Source organism: Coregonus clupeaformis, chromosome 8 (genome assembly GCF_020615455.1).
Source record: "Coregonus clupeaformis isolate EN_2021a chromosome 8, ASM2061545v1, whole genome shotgun sequence".
Taxonomy (NCBI): Eukaryota; Metazoa; Chordata; class Actinopteri; order Salmoniformes; family Salmonidae; genus Coregonus; species Coregonus clupeaformis.
Genome location: NC_059199.1, coordinates 30,912,095 through 30,928,597, shown reverse-complemented (window position 1 = coordinate 30,928,597; position 16,503 = coordinate 30,912,095). Strand labels below are relative to the sequence as shown.

The 16,503-nt window shown below is 44.3% G+C and overlaps 1 protein-coding gene across 1 annotated transcript in view; it reads left to right on the top strand.

Annotated features, from left to right (window-relative positions):
- The window catches only part of grin2da (glutamate receptor, ionotropic, N-methyl D-aspartate 2D, a), a 54,872-nt gene extending 44,705 nt beyond the window's left edge, over window positions 1-10,167 (top strand). Inside the window, exons 12-14 of the mRNA XM_041883052.2 lie at window positions 161-348; window positions 2,788-3,020; window positions 4,393-10,167. Coding sequence (XP_041738986.2) covers window positions 161-348; window positions 2,788-3,020; window positions 4,393-7,455 — 3,484 coding nt within the window. The 3' untranslated portion in view covers window positions 7,456-10,167. The remainder of the gene's footprint in view (window positions 1-160; window positions 349-2,787; window positions 3,021-4,392) is intronic.
- The last annotated feature ends 6,336 nt before the right edge of the window (window positions 10,168-16,503 follow it).

Below are 16,503 nucleotides of genomic sequence, written 5' to 3'. Positions count from 1 at the left end.
GAGGAGAGACACTTAATCACTTCCCCAAGACGACTTGACCACCAGCAGCCTATTCCTCACCCAGACTTGACGTACCGTGTTATTAAACCTCACATGATGCATTCTCACTTATCATCTCCCTCTCATCCCCATGTCTCTCCCCTCCCTCCCTCCCCTTCAGCAAACTAGATGCCTTCATCTATGATGCGGCTGTGCTAAACTACATGGCGAGGAAGGACGAGGGCTGTAAGGTGATGACTATTGGCTCGGGCAAGGTGTTCGCCACCACGGGTTACGGCATCGCCCTGCATAAGAACACCCGCTGGAAACGGCCCGTGGACTTGGCCCTACTGCAGCTGGTGGGAGACGGTGAGGAGAGAGAGAGTGGGGGAGAGATGGACGAGGGAGAGAGGGATTGGGGACAGGCAGGAGAAGTTGATAAATGTGCTGGCTTGTTAGTGGCAGGCTGGCAGCATCAATCTATGTCTCTGCTTTTGGTGGTGGATTGAAGTGAGAGAAAAAATACACTTTCCTGCAGTACCTACTGCTTATTTCAGTTGAATGCTGTACGTATTCACGGTTTTACAGTTTGTCCTACATACTGTACATTTTACAGTAGATCTACATACCACAGGTAACTGCCAAAATAAAGGAAACACCAACATAAAGTGTCTTAATAGGGTGTTGGGCCACCACGAGCCAGAACAGCTTCAATGCACCTTGGCATAGATTCTACAAGTGTCTGGAACTCTATTGGAGGGATGCGACACCATTCTTCCATGACAAATTCCATCATTTGGTGTTTTGTTGATGGTGGTGGAAAACTCTGTCTCAGGCGCCGCTCCAGAATCTCCCATAAGTGTTCAAATGGGTTGAGATCTGCTTTCAAAATACTTTGTATCCCTCATATACTCAAGTGTTTCCATTATTTTGGCAGTTACCTGTATGTTTTACAGTAGGCCTACATACTCTGTTTTACAGGAGGCTTATCATACTGTTGGATTTATTAGGGGTGGTTGTGACCCAGATTAAGCCTTAACATGGACTGCAATGGTGATTCTCTAGTTAACATTTAGTCCTTGAGTACTGTAGGCTTAATCTGGGTCTGTGCAACCACCCCAGAATGTTTCACTAATCCTTACATCATAAGATGTCTTAAGGATTCTATAAATGTATTCTCCAGTACTGTATCATACTTACTTTTTTATTGTTAATGTTACAATTGGTATTCCTATTATGGGACTTTTTCTTTCTAATACTTTTTTTTCTGTCACTCATTTGCTCTGGTTCTGTGATTAAAAGGTGGGGTTATTCCTTCGCTAGTGCTGAGGATGTTGCAGCTCTGTCTCAGTTGAGCGGTTTTTGTAAAGATCTTAAAGCAGCTTTATGAAGCCCTGGGTTCAGCTGCTGTCATGATTTAGGATTGAATGTGAGAGCGGGGACGGAGGTGCTTATTGAAATATGATGAATGAGATTAGGAGTCTGCCACAGTTTATGATCATGCAAATTAGGATCCATTGTTGAAAACACAATTGTCAGTTAAGTATAGTGATTTTCGTGAACCAACACTTGCACTTGTTTATTGAGGAGAAATGTACTTACTATGACGGAGATATGTGGTTGTCCCACCTAGCTATTTTAAGATGATTTGCTCTAACTGTAAATCGCTCTGGATAAGAGCATCTGCTAAATGACTCAAATGTAAATGTAAAAAATGTAATCAGAGAGATCACTTTAACTCTCTGACTGTGAATTCTTAGCTACACATTCTTGGAAGAATATTTTTGTTAGGTAGATTCCTTTTTATTGAGTTTTATTGGAGTGGATTATGACATTCCAGTCAACATGGTTAATTCCTGTTTTTCTAATCCATGTAGCTTGGGCTTTACAATGGGATTTCCCACAAGGGGCAATTAACCTAAGGTTAATATAGTTTAATGTTTCAGTGTTATAACTCTGATGAACTAGGATTTTAAAACGTCCTTTAAGTAGCTACTCTTGCAATGCAGAGGGCTTTAGCCGACAGAGGTGGCTGCCATTTCAATATGTGCTCTCCGCTGAGCACAAGCTCTGGGTTTTCCTCAATTTTTCCTTCACAGTGTTACAGTTGTTTTTGATAAGGTACTAATGGTTAGTGTCGGGAGTCCTATCAGTGTCCACTACCTTTCATCTTGAAGCATTGTTGGGGTCACTCTTAGCACCGGAGACTCTGTATCCAGGCCATTTCAGACCTCCATCAAAGATGTACTATTTCTCTCTCTCCCCCTCTCTTGCTCTCTCTTACTCTCTCTCCCCCTCTCTCTTGCTCTCTCGCTCTGTCTCTCTCTGTCTCTCTCTCGCTCTCTCTCCCCCTCTCTCTTGCTCTCTCTCTCTCTCTCTGTCTCTCTTTCACTCTCCCTCCCTCTCTCTCTCTCTCTCTCTCTGTCTCTCTCTCTCTCTCTCTCTCTCTCTCTCTCTCTCTCTCTCTCTCTCTGTCTCTCTTTCACTCTCCCTCCCTCTCTCTCTCTCTCTCTCTCTCTCTCTGTCTCTCTCTCTCTCTCTCTCTCACACACACAGGCTCACTCTCTCTCATTCTCGCTTTGCCCCCCGCCCACACTATGTTCGCCATTTGCAGTTTTTCTTTGCCATCATACAACAGCTCTGAGCCAGACACACTTTCTTCCCTCTTCCTCTTTCTTACCGCTCAAACTATTACCTTCCCAGCTTCCCCCTTTCAGGTATAAAACACTTCCTGTCTCATAACAAAGGCAGATAATCCCTTCTCATTGTTTTTTATTTCCCTCCCGTCCCCTCTTCTCCCACCGCCAGACGAGATCGACATGCTCGAGCGCCTGTGGCTTTCGGGGATCTGTCACAACGACAAGATAGAGGTGATGAGCTCCAAGCTGGACATCGACAACATGGCGGGCGTCTTCTACATGCTGCTGGTGGCCATGGGGCTCAGTCTGCTGGTGTTCGCCTGGGAGCACCTTGTGTACTGGAAGATCAGGCACTGCCTGGGCCGCTCCGGGGGCATGGACTTCCTACTGGCCCTCAGCAGGGTGAGTCACTGACTGAGTGGTGGTAGTAGTGGTGGTGATACCCCTGCTGGTGGTAGTGGTGGTGGTAGTGGTAGTGGTGGTGGTGGTACCCCTGCTGGTGGTAGTGGTGGTGGTAGTGGTGGTGGTAGTAGTGGTGGTGGTAGTAGTGGTGGTGGTACCCCTGCTGGTGGTAGTGGTGGTGGTAGTGGTGGTGGTAGTAGTGGTGGTGGTACCCCTGCTGGTGGTAGTGGTGGTAGTGGTGGTGGTAGTGGTAGTGGTGGTGGTAGTGGTGGTGATAGTGGTGATAGTGGTGGTAGTGGTAGTGGTGGTGGTAGTGGTGGTGGTGGTGGTAGTGGTGGTAGTGGTGGTGGTAGTGATGCCTCCTGGTGGTGGCGGAAGGGAAAGGGCTCGGTGCATCAATGCATCACAGGCTATGTTTAGGCAGTACTGTTCAAAAGGTAGGTCCTTGTATCAAAATATTCACGTACACGGTGACCTCGTTTTAATTTGACCTATTTAAAATTGAGCTTAATTTTCTCTCAGATTTCAGATGACATTGTGTAACATCAAGTGTTTTCATACTGCTGCATTCTACGTTGGTGTTCCGGGATATGTCCGACCGTGACTCCCGCTTTCAATTTCACAGAATGTTGATTCATGTGCTTTACGGACTGTGTTGATTCATGTCCATCAGATTTGCCCCCACCCTGATAATTGTGATTTAGTGGGATGAATCTTGTTTTTCATAAGACGTATTGGTATTGAATGAATCACCTTCAAGTAAAGGTGATAAAGCTGTTATGATTTACATGGCCCCACCATTCAACGCACTTAACCGATAATTGTAGCCTATCAGTCTTTTAAGGCAGTAAATTACTTAGTATTAAACCTGTATTAGACCTGTCACAAGTTCCTCATTAGTATTTTGTGGTCAGTTTCCACCTCTCCCAGAGTACAGAGTAGAGAGAGATTGCCTAGAGTGGCATCCGCCATATTCATGGAAAGTCACATTGTATGCTAGAGGGGAGAGAAAGGACAGATTATTCAATCAATCAAATGTATTTATAAAGCCATTTTTACATCAGGAGATATCAAGTGCCTATTCTTTTTTTAAAGAGTAAGTTCTGACTTACTGTTTGAGCAGTGCAGTGGGAGCTCCAGAGTACGCAGCACACTAGGTGGTAGTTTAAAAAGATACATTGAACTGAAGCTTGAGTGCACTGTAAATGCAGACACTGAGGTAAGTCTATGGGGACACATTTCTGCTACATTTCTGCCACAACATATGTACATATGTAACGAGACTTAAGTATCAATATTCTCATCAAGGGATACTGGGATGTGTAGTTTGCTAGCTGTATCCTAATTAGCTTTCCCTTCTATCTCTACCCAGGGTATGTACAGTTGCTGCAAGTTTGAAGATGAAACCATCTCTGGAGGCCTCAAAAACACACTTCCCCTATATCATAGTGTTCCCACAATGCCGCCTCCACCCCAATCCCACATCTCAGCGGCTGTAACCTGTAACACTACCCTTGCCATGGTGCAGCAGCAGCAGATGCATCATCACCAGCAGCAACAGCAGCAGCAGCAACAGCAGCAAGCATACAGCATGCTTCCTGCTGCATCTCCACCAACTACTGGGCACTCTGCAATGGCCCTTGGGCCATCAAACAGTCCCCTTTTGGAGGGTCCTATGCCGTGCTCCACTTTTCTGCCTCGCCATGACCGCAGATTGGCTGTTGTAGACCGCTGGAACCGTCCCAAGCCCAGCACGGACAAACCTATTGGTGGCAGCGGTGGGATCCCAGACATGGCACAGTTTCAACAGGGCTTGCACCCTCATTGGGCTGGGGGAGCCAGTGGAGGGGACGGTGGCCTGGATGAATACAAGCGATACTATGGCCCGATCGATCCAGAAGGCTTAGGGGCAAATGCTGACCCACAAACAGGTGGATCTCAAACCCCCAAAACGAACCAGAGGGGGACAAAGTCCTCAGGAATGCCATGGCTACCTTCTAAAGGACCGCCCCCTTGGCACTTCATGTCTAAGCCCCCTCTACCGCTCCCCTCATCCCCACATCGGCCGCCATTTTGGAGAAGAGGCAGCCTCCCTAAAAGAAAGGGCTCCGGGGGGCCTCTGTATGAGAACATCCTCCCCCTGGGGAGAAGAGGGGGAGGGCGATACGGCGCAAGGGATGGAGGTGGCAGGCAAGGCCGTCGCCCTCCCCCACTCCCATTGCCTGTCCCTGTCTCGTCCCCTGCCCACACTACCCCTACCCCTACCACTCCCTCTCACTCCGCCCTCTACACCTCCAGCTCCTGCTCCTCCACCTCATCCAGTTCATCCTCGTCCTCATCCTCCATCTCCCTCTCACGCTCCAACTCACCCTCATCCTCCAACACCTCATACACATCGTCCCAGAGTTTTAAGTACAGGGCTGGCAGTAGGGATGTCGAGGACGTCTATGACTCTGATGAGCTGACAGAGGAGTCTAGCCTCCTGCTAGGACGGAGCAAGGGCAAATCCCGACGCATGTCCTCTCGCTCACTGCCTTGCAGTCCACCCCCTCCGCCTGTACCACCCCGCAAGCCTCGTCTACAGTATGAGAGAGAGAGGGCTGGGAGCCAGCTAGCCCAGCTGCAGGAGTGGTGGACCTCCTGGGGCGAGAGAGAAAGACGTAGAGGAACAGGAACCAGGGCTGAGGGGAAGGAGGAGAAACGACATCACAAAGAGAGAGAAAGGGAGAGAAAGAGAAGGAAGAAAGGCCGGAAGAAAAAAAAGAGAGAGGAAAAGGAGAGAGGGCGGGAGCGCAAGCGGCGTAAAGTGAAGAAGAAGAGGAAGAAAGAGGAGAAGGTGAAGAGAAGAGATCGGGGCAAGCGATCAGAGCACGAGGAGGGAGATGGTGAGAAGGGAGAGCAGCTCAAAGCGATAACACAAGAGGCCTACTCCTCCTACTCTGTTCCGAGGCGTGACTCAATGCGGAAAAAGAGTGAAAGTTCTATCAGAAGTTATGGATGGGATATTCCAAGGGATGAAGAGAGGAGAGAGAGAGAGAGAGGGGATAAGGAAAGAGATGATGGAGATGACATTAGAGGCAAGGAAAGGCACATAAGTCCTCACTCTCGCCACAGGCATGCAGGTAGGCCTTCTAGTTCCAGCAAGCAGTACCAGAGCTCCAGTAAACCCTCAACCTCTGTCAAATTCTGGGGAGCGGGAAACCCATCCTCAGAGACTCCTTCATCTGCATTTCTACCACTGATCCCTTTCTCATCCAGGTGCAGGAGTAAGGGTTCAGATAGAGAGGCCCTACGGAAAGAAGGGGAGAAGCGCCCCCTGTTGGGCAGGAACGAGAGAGTGGAGGTTCACTCCAAAGAAGGTCTGTCGTTTCATGAGTGGGATTCTGAAGATGAGGATGACGATTCCGAGGAGCAAAGGAGAAAAGTGGAGCAAGAGAAGAGACACGAAAGAAGAAGAAGGACCGCATCAGAGTCCGAAAGGGAACGCGATAAGGTGGTCGGCATCTATTCAGACGACGACGGCTCCTCTGGAGAATTTGGAAAGTTCGAAAGGTACTGGGAGGGTCATGAGGGTAGAGCGGTTGGGGGCATAGGAGGGGGAGGTTGGTTTTTCGACACTTATCCCGCCAGAGAAAAAGCCGGCAGCATAAACAGTAGGGATGACTCGTTATTGAGGCATGGGGAGGGATGGGGGGGAGCAGAGATAGCAGGGGAAGGTAGCTGGGGATCAGGTGGAGCCTGGGGTTCAGGGAGGATAGGTGGTACACAATGGCCTCCACCTCCATTGACACCACCAGCTCCTCGAAGATACTGGTCCGTGGACAAGCTTCCCGTGAAGGAGGAGAAGAAAGGGAAAAGGAAGGACAAAGGGCGAGGTTATGTGGCTTGCAACTGCCAATCTGCCCTCGAACATGAACACGCTCACTCGAAATGGGCCAGGGTGAGCTCTCGTAGCCAGGAGGAGCTATTTCTACACTGTCAACGTTTCGGGAGCAGCGCCAATTCCAAACGGCATTCCTCCAAACCCGACCGGACCCAGAATCAACCCAAATCGGGAAGCCAGTCCAATCTCAGCATCCAGCGAACACAGCGGACGGACCGCATTCGGCAGCCCTCTACATTGCAGGCCCTCATCCCCTCCCTCCCTCCACCAACACTCCCAGCCCTTCCTGCCCCTCTCTCTGCATCCCATCCCATCCACGTCCCTCTTCCCACCTCTTCCTCTTCGGTCTCATCTCCCTCTGTAGTATCTTCCACCCCAGGCGCCCCCCAGCCGTCTTCTATGGCTTCTGCTAGTGCCAAACTCCTGTACCAGAGACTGCGCTCAGTACCCCAGCCCCAAAGGTTACAGTCACCTCACCTGCCCCTCAAGGCCAAGAGCCTCTGCTCACGGAGGGGGTCCGCACACTTCTCCAGTGTGGAGAGCGAGGTGTGAGGCAAATCATAGACACCTACCTGGGCAGGAAACGCTGACCTATTCAGAAACCTTGGGTCCTGACTGTGTGACAACAGCAGTCCTGTAACTCAGCCCCCTATAACTCTTGCACAACCCCCATTGTCCAGTCAGAGGGAGTGCACAGCAATGTCATGTTTACTGAGACTCTCTTCATTCCGGTCAGAGTATCTGAAAGACTACATGTGTTGTTGGTTAAATTAAATTGGTGTCAGAAGTGGGATCTCAGAAATGGGGCCGTCGTCCTGACACGTCGTGTCTTTGGGTCTTGAAGTGAAGTGGTTATTATTGTTAAATTATATTTGCTCTTGAGGGTTCAGGTACTCATTCATAGACCTCCCTACTGAGGGCTCCAATGCAGAAACATTTTACTTACATCCCTTAACATTAACCCCTAACTTTCCTTTAACGGTTTACACCTCACAGAACTGTGAAGTCTGAGGTCATGTATGTTCTATATTTCACTTTTAGGGAGAATAGAATAGCAGCTAGCCCTCTCTGTTATCCCCATTAACCCTCTCAAACTCATATTTGATATTCTGTGTGTCTGTGTTTTACCGTGTTTGTATTCTTGACAACAGGGTAAGCCGACTGTGACTGATCTTATACTGTGCTAAACTTCAGTGGAGCTTACATACAATGCTGTTTCATTTATACCACAGGTACTCCCCCATTCATGTCCCTCTTGAGCAATACATTACCTGCACACCAACAATTCATGCATTTTATATTTTAAAAGGTTATTTTACTATATGTGTTATTATTTAAAAATTTTTACATTTTAGTCATTTAGTAGACGCTCTTATCCAGAGCGACTTCCAGTTAGTGAGTGCATACATTTTTTTTTTTCATTATAATATGAGACAAATATTAATTATTACAAAATGTAAGCACTGTGCTGTACTATACTGGGTACACGCGAAATGTTTTACAACTACCTAACGTCATTGGCAGCCTATCCACCCATAAGACAGAATGTAGCCTTGACCTAGTCTGCTGCAACTATGAAGACACTTTAAGATTGTAGCATTTTCGGGGGACACTATGTGGAAAACCATTGGGTAAATGCTAGATGGGATTGTCGGACATGTGGCCACACAGATGGTCAGAATTAATTCTCCCATGTCCCCGTAATGATGTCAACATGATAGGTGCCTAAAGGATGCTACCAGAGATGCATTTGTAAATCCGTAATCAAGAGCTAGCTTATTTATAGCAATTTGACTGCAAAGCTGATACCTGCATAGTCAGATGTACTTTCAAATGAGCCAGTTTTCCACCCACCTTTAGCATTAGCAACAGGAAGTTGAGTAGCAGAGAGTGAATACTGTTACGACTTTTTGTGCATGTTGTCAGTAACCCACAAGGCTAGTTCCATCTTCTCCATATAGTCTGTTTAGCTAATAAGCTGAAGAAAAAAAGTGAACACAAAATTGTTGTGTAAAGTTTGTCTGCATTTCTTTGAATATCTAGATGTGTATCACATATGTATTTGTGGAGTTGGGTAGCATTAGATAAATTGTTGTTTAGCATCTTGATATGGGGATATTGTTTATCATTCCAGTGCCATTAGATAAGATATTAATTTTCCATGTGAAGGAAATGTCTCCTTTTATTCACCCACAACTGGGAGCGCTCGCTGTTGCTAAAAGTATAGGTTTTCATTCTTAAAACCTGGCTAACCCAAGAGCTATAGGAACACAATGGAAGCAGTGCTTTGCTTGTTACAATCAACAGCTTACAAGAATCCAATGACAAGGCTAACCGTGGGCGAAATGTTACCTGCCAAGGTATTTGTACCACAAAATTAACCGAAATCTCTGCCCCTTATGTCTATTTGTTGTGTTGATGAGTGTCTGCAATTGTAAACTGTTCTATTTTTTATTAAGTATCTGTGAATATTTCTTTCATCTCAATAATAGCATATCTATATATAATCATATATTTCAAAGATAAGATATTATACGTTAAGTTTGTCAACTAAATGTATAGTATTATCTATGAAGCTGTCTTTTGTCTGTCCTCCCTTGTCTCAAAACCCAGTGAAATCAGAGACCAGTACTTAACTATGTTCTTACCGACCATCAACCATGATTAGTTAACAATTATATTTGCGATGTGACTGAGGTGTGTGTCAGACGACCGTGTCACTGTAGTAGTGTGAGTTTAGGCCTTGGCTGTAACACATTATTAAAACTATTGGATTATAAGGTATTTTACCAGGGCAGAGAATGTCCAACAACATCACCGTCTGGTGAGATACTGGGCCTGAATTTCAACTGGACCAATGAGTTGACATGTACAGCTACTTCTTTAAACACGATATAGCCTAGCGGGCATCAACAGGCTTTTTTGCATCATGCTGCAGTATACTCTCCATGGTGAGCCTTACCGGGACTGCGGTGTGTGCTTTCTCTCTGCAAAGCTGCATCTGTCGTGCTGAACTAAACAAAAACACACTGTGTTCCTCCATAAAATCCCCACTGTAGCGCCCCGTCCAGCGCTGTCTCTATCCGCTAACCCTGCGCGGTCTTTACTCCACACTGTGTCTAGACGGACTTGCACTGCGTCACTGTGTGAGAATCAATGTGCCATACTGGGGCAGAACACGGTGGTCACGTTGGGCTGCCGCACCACTGGAAAGACAATACTGTGCTGTACTGTAAGCAGAACAGAATAAAAATACTTTTCATATTAAAACCTCTTCCGTCCATTTAGATTTGTCTTTGTGTCGGCGTCAGAGGAGTGGGTGCGGGTGGGATGATTGGGAAAGCATGGAGAGAGTAAGTTATCTGTTCACATATTGCCATGAGTACATGCTGTGCAGAACACAGTCTGTCCTTAGAAAAGTCTAATGGTTTATCACAGCAAGTGACACCTTAATGGAGAAACTATACATAGGTGTTCTCATTAACACACACACAGCTGCACCACATGAAAATGGTCCACGTCCAGTTCAATTATTTATTATTTATTTATTATGATTTATTTATTATTTATTATATAAGTCATTTGTCATATGCACAGGAACATGTACGTGGTGTACACATTACAATGAAATGCTTACTTGCAAGTTCACCTCTCAACAATGCAACAACAATAAGAATAGAAATGTGGTAAATCGAGGTCCAAAGTGTTGACTCAAATCTGTTTTTACTATGTACCAGCTCTGCACTATGCACATGCGCACACACACATACCAACATATATGGAAGCTCATTAATGCCATAACACATTTAATTGAGATGGAGCTGCTCAACAGATCTTGGAGCACTTACAGTACAGTGCATTGTTATGAGATGGCTGGGGCCACTATTAAACACCTTAATGGATGTTGGTTGACAGCCATTTTGTACCAGAGTGCCTTTCTGCCATCACCCCTCACTGCGAGGAGGTCAGTTATCACCCACCCAGTTAAAGTAAAAAATGATTAGATGGATTGTCTATAACTTATTGTAAGAGCAGGAATGGGATTTTGTTTTATATGGGGCACTGATATAAAATACCTTTTAAAATATTAAATTATTTCCTCAGAATATTGAATATTTAAATGTATTTATAGTTTGTTGGTTTGGTGCTCCAGTCCGTATCTAGGATCTACTGTATGTAGCTTATTATTATTCTATTTCTATGGTCCTCACTTTCTGATGCAATAATCTGACAGACTTGTTATTCAGGCAGACAGTCTTTGTGTAAGAGCCATAATGCAAGGCTAGGCAGACGTGATGATCTACCGTGAAGAGGTGCAACAATTGCAACTCGAAGCGAGAGCACATCTCAGTAAGCGCTATTGTTGTGCTTTTCACCATGATCGCCCCTTAAAATGATCAGAATTGTTGTTGCACTGCAACCACAGTATACACCGAGTATACAAAACATTAAGAACACCTGCTCTTTCCATGACATAGACTGACCAGGTGTATCCAGGTTAAAGCTCTGATCACTTATTGATGTCACTTGTTAAATCCACTTCATTCAGTGTAGGTGAAGGGGAGGAGACAGGGTAAAGAAGGATTTTAATTTAGACATTGTGTATGTGTGCCACTCAGAGGGTGAATGGGCAAGACAAAATATTTAAGTGCCTTTGAACGGGGTATGGTAGTAGGTGCCAGGCGCACCGCTTTGTGTCAAGAACTGCAACGATGATAGGTTTTTCATGCTCAGCAGTTTCAAGAATGGTCCACCACCCAAAGGACATCGAGACAACTTGACACAACTGTGGGAAGCATTGGACTCAAAATGGCCCAGGATCCCTGTGGAATGCTTACGAGTCCATGCCCCGACGAATTGAGGACAAAAGCGGGTGCAACTGAATATTAGGTAGGCTTTCCTAATGTTTGGTATACTCAGTGTACAATTGTCCGTGATTGCAATACAAAAGTTATATCACCACTTAAAATGTATGATAGGTACTTCTAATAATGACAGTTTCACTAATATTGAAGGAGTCTACACTGAATTAATTTGTTGTGTAACATATGTATGTAACATGCACTATGCATGTTCATGTATTATTTTCTATGTATAGATGACAAAAGTATGTTGACACCTGCTCGTCGAATATCTCATTTCACAATCATGGGCATTAATATGAAGTTGGTCTCCCCCTTTGCTGCTATAAAAGCCTCCACTCTTCTGGGAAGGCTTTCCACTAGATGTTGGAACATTGCTGCAGGGACTTGCTTCCATTCAGCCACAAGAGCATTAGTGAGGTCGGGAACTGATGTTGGGCGATTAGGCCTGGGTCGCAGTTGTCATTCCAATTCATCCCAAAGGTGTTCAATGGGGTTGAGGTCAGGGCTCTTTGCAGGCCAGTCAAGTTCTTCCACACCGATCTCGAAAACCATTTCTGTGTGGACCTCGCTTTGTGCACGGGGGCATTGTAATGCTGAAACAGGAAAGGGCCTTCCCCAAAGTTGGAAACACAGAATCGTCTAGAATGTCATTGTATGCTGTAGCGTTACGATTTCCCTTCACTGGAACTAAGGGGCCTAGCCCGAACCATGAAAAACAGCCCCAGACTATTATTCCTCCTCCACCAAACTTTACAGTTGGCACTATGCATTGGGGCAGGTAGCATTCTCCTGGCATCCGCCAAACCCAGATTCGTCCGTCGGACTGCCAAATGGTAAAGCATGATTCATCACTCCAGAGTATGCGTTTCCACTGTTCCAGAGTCCAATGGCGGCGAGCTATACACCACTCCAGCCGACACTTGGCATTGCGCATTTTGATCTGCTCGGCCATGGAAACCCATTTCATGATGCTCCCGACTAACAGTTATTGTGCTGACGTTGCTTCCAGAGGCAGTTTGGAACTCGGTAGCAGTGGTGTAAAGTATTTAAGTAAAAATACTTGAAAGTACTACATATGTAGTTTTTTGCGGTATCTGTACTTTACTTTACCATTTCTATTTTTGAATACTTTTACTTTTACTTCACTAAATTCCTAAAGAAAATTATGTACTTTTTACTCCATACATTTTCCCTGACACCCAAAAGTAGTCGTTACATTTTGAATGGTTAGCAGGACAGAAAAATGGTCTAATTCACACACTTATCAAGAGAACATCCCTGGTCATCCCTACTGCCTCTGATCTGGCGGACTCACTAAACACATGCTTCCTTTGTAAATGATGTCTGTGTGTTTAAATTAAAAAAACAAGAAAATGTTGCTGCCCGGTTTGCTTTATGTAAAAAAATTGAAAAGATTTAGACTTTCCTTTAACTTACTTTTGATACTTAAGGATATTTTAGCAATTACATTTACTTTTGATACTTAAGTACACTACCAGTCAAAAGTTTGGACACACCTACTCATTCAAGGGTTTTTCTTTATTTTTACTATTTTTTACATTGTAGAATAATAGTGAAGACATCAAAACTATGAAATAACACATAAGGAATAATGTAGTAACCAAAAAAGTGGTAAACAAATCAGAATATATTTTATATTTGAGATTCTTCAAATAGCCACCCTTTGCCTTGATGACAGCTTTGCACACTCTTGGCATTCTCTCAACCAGCTTCATGAGGTAGTCACCTGGAATGCATTTCAATTAACAGGTGTGCCTTCAAAAAAGTTAATTTGTGGAATTTCTTTCCTTCTTAATGCGTTTGAGCCAATCAGTTGTGTTGTGACAAGGTAGGAGTGGTATACATAAGATAGCCCTATTTGGTAAAAGACCAAGTCCATATTATGGCAAGAACAGCTCAAATAAGCAAAGACAAACGACAGTCCATCATTACTTTAAGACATGATGGTCAGTCAATACGGAACATTTCAAGAAATTGTAATGTTTCTTCAAGTGCAGTCACAAAAACCATCAAGCACTATGATGAAACAAGCTCTCATGAGGACCACCACAGGAAGGGAAGACCCAGATTTACCTCTGCTGCAGAGGATAAGTTAATTAGAGTTACCAGCCTCAGAAATTGCAGCCCAAATAAATGCTTCACAGACACATCTCAACATCAACTGTTCAGAAGGGACTGTGTGGTCGAATTGCTGCAAAGAAACCACTACTAAAGGACACTAATAAGAAGAAGAGACATGATTGGCCAAGAAACATGAGCAATGGACATTAGACCGGTGGAAATGTGTCCTTTGGTCTGGAGTCCAAATTTGAGATTTTTGTTTCCAACCGCAGTGTCTTTGTGAGACCCGGTGTGGGTGAACGGAGAGTGATGGAGTGCTGCATCAGATGACCTGGCCTCCAGAATCCCCAGACCTCAACCCAATTGAGATGGTTTGGGATGAGTCGGACAGCAGAGTGAAGGAAAAGCAGCCAACAAGTGCTCATGATATGTGGGAGCTCCTTCAAGACTGTTGGAAAAGCATTCCAGGTGAAGCTGGTTGAGAGAATGCCAAGAGTGTGCAAAGCTGTCATCAAGGCAAAGGGTGGCTATTTGAAGAATCTCAAATATAAAATATATTTTGATTTGTTTAACACTATTTTGGTTACTACATGATTTCATGTGTTATTTCATAGTGTTGATGTCTTCACTATTATTCTACAATGTAGAAAATAGTAAAAATAAAGAAAAACCCTTGAATGAGTAGGTGTGTCCAAACTTTTGACTGGTACTGTATATTTAAAACCAAATACTTTACTGAAGTAGTATTTTACTGGGTGACTTTCACTTTACTTGTGTCATGTTCTATTAAGGTATCTTTCCTTTTACTCAAGTATGACGATTGGGTACTTTTTCCACCACTGCTCGGTAGTGAGTGTTGCAACCGAGGATGGACGATTTTAATGCACTACACGCTTTAGCACTCGCCGGTCCCGTTCTGTGAGCTTGTGTGGCCTACCACTTCGCGGCTGAGCCCTTGTTGCTCCTAGACGTTTCCACTTCACAATAACAGCACTTACAGTTGACCGGGGCAGCTCTAGCAGGGCAGAAATATTGATGAAGTGACTTGTTGGAAAGGTGGCATCCTATGTCGGTGCCATGTTGAAAGTCACTGGCCTCTTCAGTAAGGCCAATTCTACTGCCAGTGTTTGTCTATGGAGATTGCATGGCTGTGTGCTCGATTTTATACACCTGTCAACGGCAGCGGCTGAAATCCACTAATTTGAAGGGGTGTCCACATACTTTTGTAGTACATATTGGCTGAACAGCCTGTTCCTTCTCCTGTTCCTGCTAGACAAACTAGAGCAGAAACCAGGCCAAAGTAAACCCTGAACAGTGCACAGGAGTTAGGAGACAGGAAAATACACACACACAATGAGTAGGAAAGAGAGAGAAAGAGGAAAAGGCTAGACCCCAAGATAGAAATGAAGAGTTTCAAAAGAGACGAAGGAAGAGGGGGACTTTGTGACAGATAAAGAAAAGGGCTTAGAGACATGGAGGAGACATGGGTGAGAGAAGGGGGGTGGAGAGGTATAGAGAGTGTGAAGGGCAAGAAGCTGACAGAGAGCTAGAGAGATAGACATGGGGAGGGATATAGATCCATGGAGACAGGTCTATGGATTCTTTCAACCTCATTGGTTTTCCTTCATTACTTTTTTAAAGACCTCTCACCCCAAAACCTATTCAAGCAAAGATCGGAGCTGAACTGAACATTCGGCAACACTGTTGTTGATGATTGTTGGGAGATAAATGAACACGCTGTCAATAGTAATACAGTATTCATATTCTCCCCACAAACATCCTCTAATAAACCTCACACTTAGCATACTATATGAGAATAACTACAGGATACATTTAAAATAGGTCTAATAATTGACAGGCTATTCGCCTGAGGTTTATTTTCTAAATACTGGCCATTATGCTGAAGAGCTTGTTAATGAGTCTGCCATGCAAAACAGGCATTGATATGCAATTAGTGTTGTGTTCCAGCCGGCTCCCAGCCGGTACTCTACCTGCACCTTAGAGACTGCTGCCCTATGTACATAGAGTCAAAGTAGAAATATCAGAACGAGCAATATATTTACGAGCAATGTCACAGTGCGGAATATATATATATACGAGCAATGTCAGAGTCTGGAATATATATATATATACGAGCAATGTTAGAGTCCGGAATATACTCTGATATTGCTTGTTCTGATATTGCTCGTTCTGATATTGCTCGTTCTGATATTTCTTGATATATACATACACACACTACCAGTCAAAAGTTTGGATATGCCTACTCATTCGAGGGTTTTTCTTTATTTGTAAAAATGTTGACATTGTAGAATAATAGTGAAGACATCAAAACTATGAAATAAAACCTATGGAATCATGTAGCAACCAAAAAAGTTTTAAACAAATATATTTTACATTTGAGATTCTTCAAATAGCCTTGATGACAGCTTTGCACACTCTTTGCATATATATATAAGATAAATATATATATATGCAGTACCAGTCAAAAGTTTGGACACACCTACTCATTCAAGGGTTTTTCTTTATTTTTACTATATATATTCCGGACTCTGACATTGCTCGTTCTGATATTTCTTAATTTCTACTTTTTTAATTATGTGTGTATTATTTTGTATCGCTAGGTATTACTGTACTGTTGGAGCTAGAAATACAA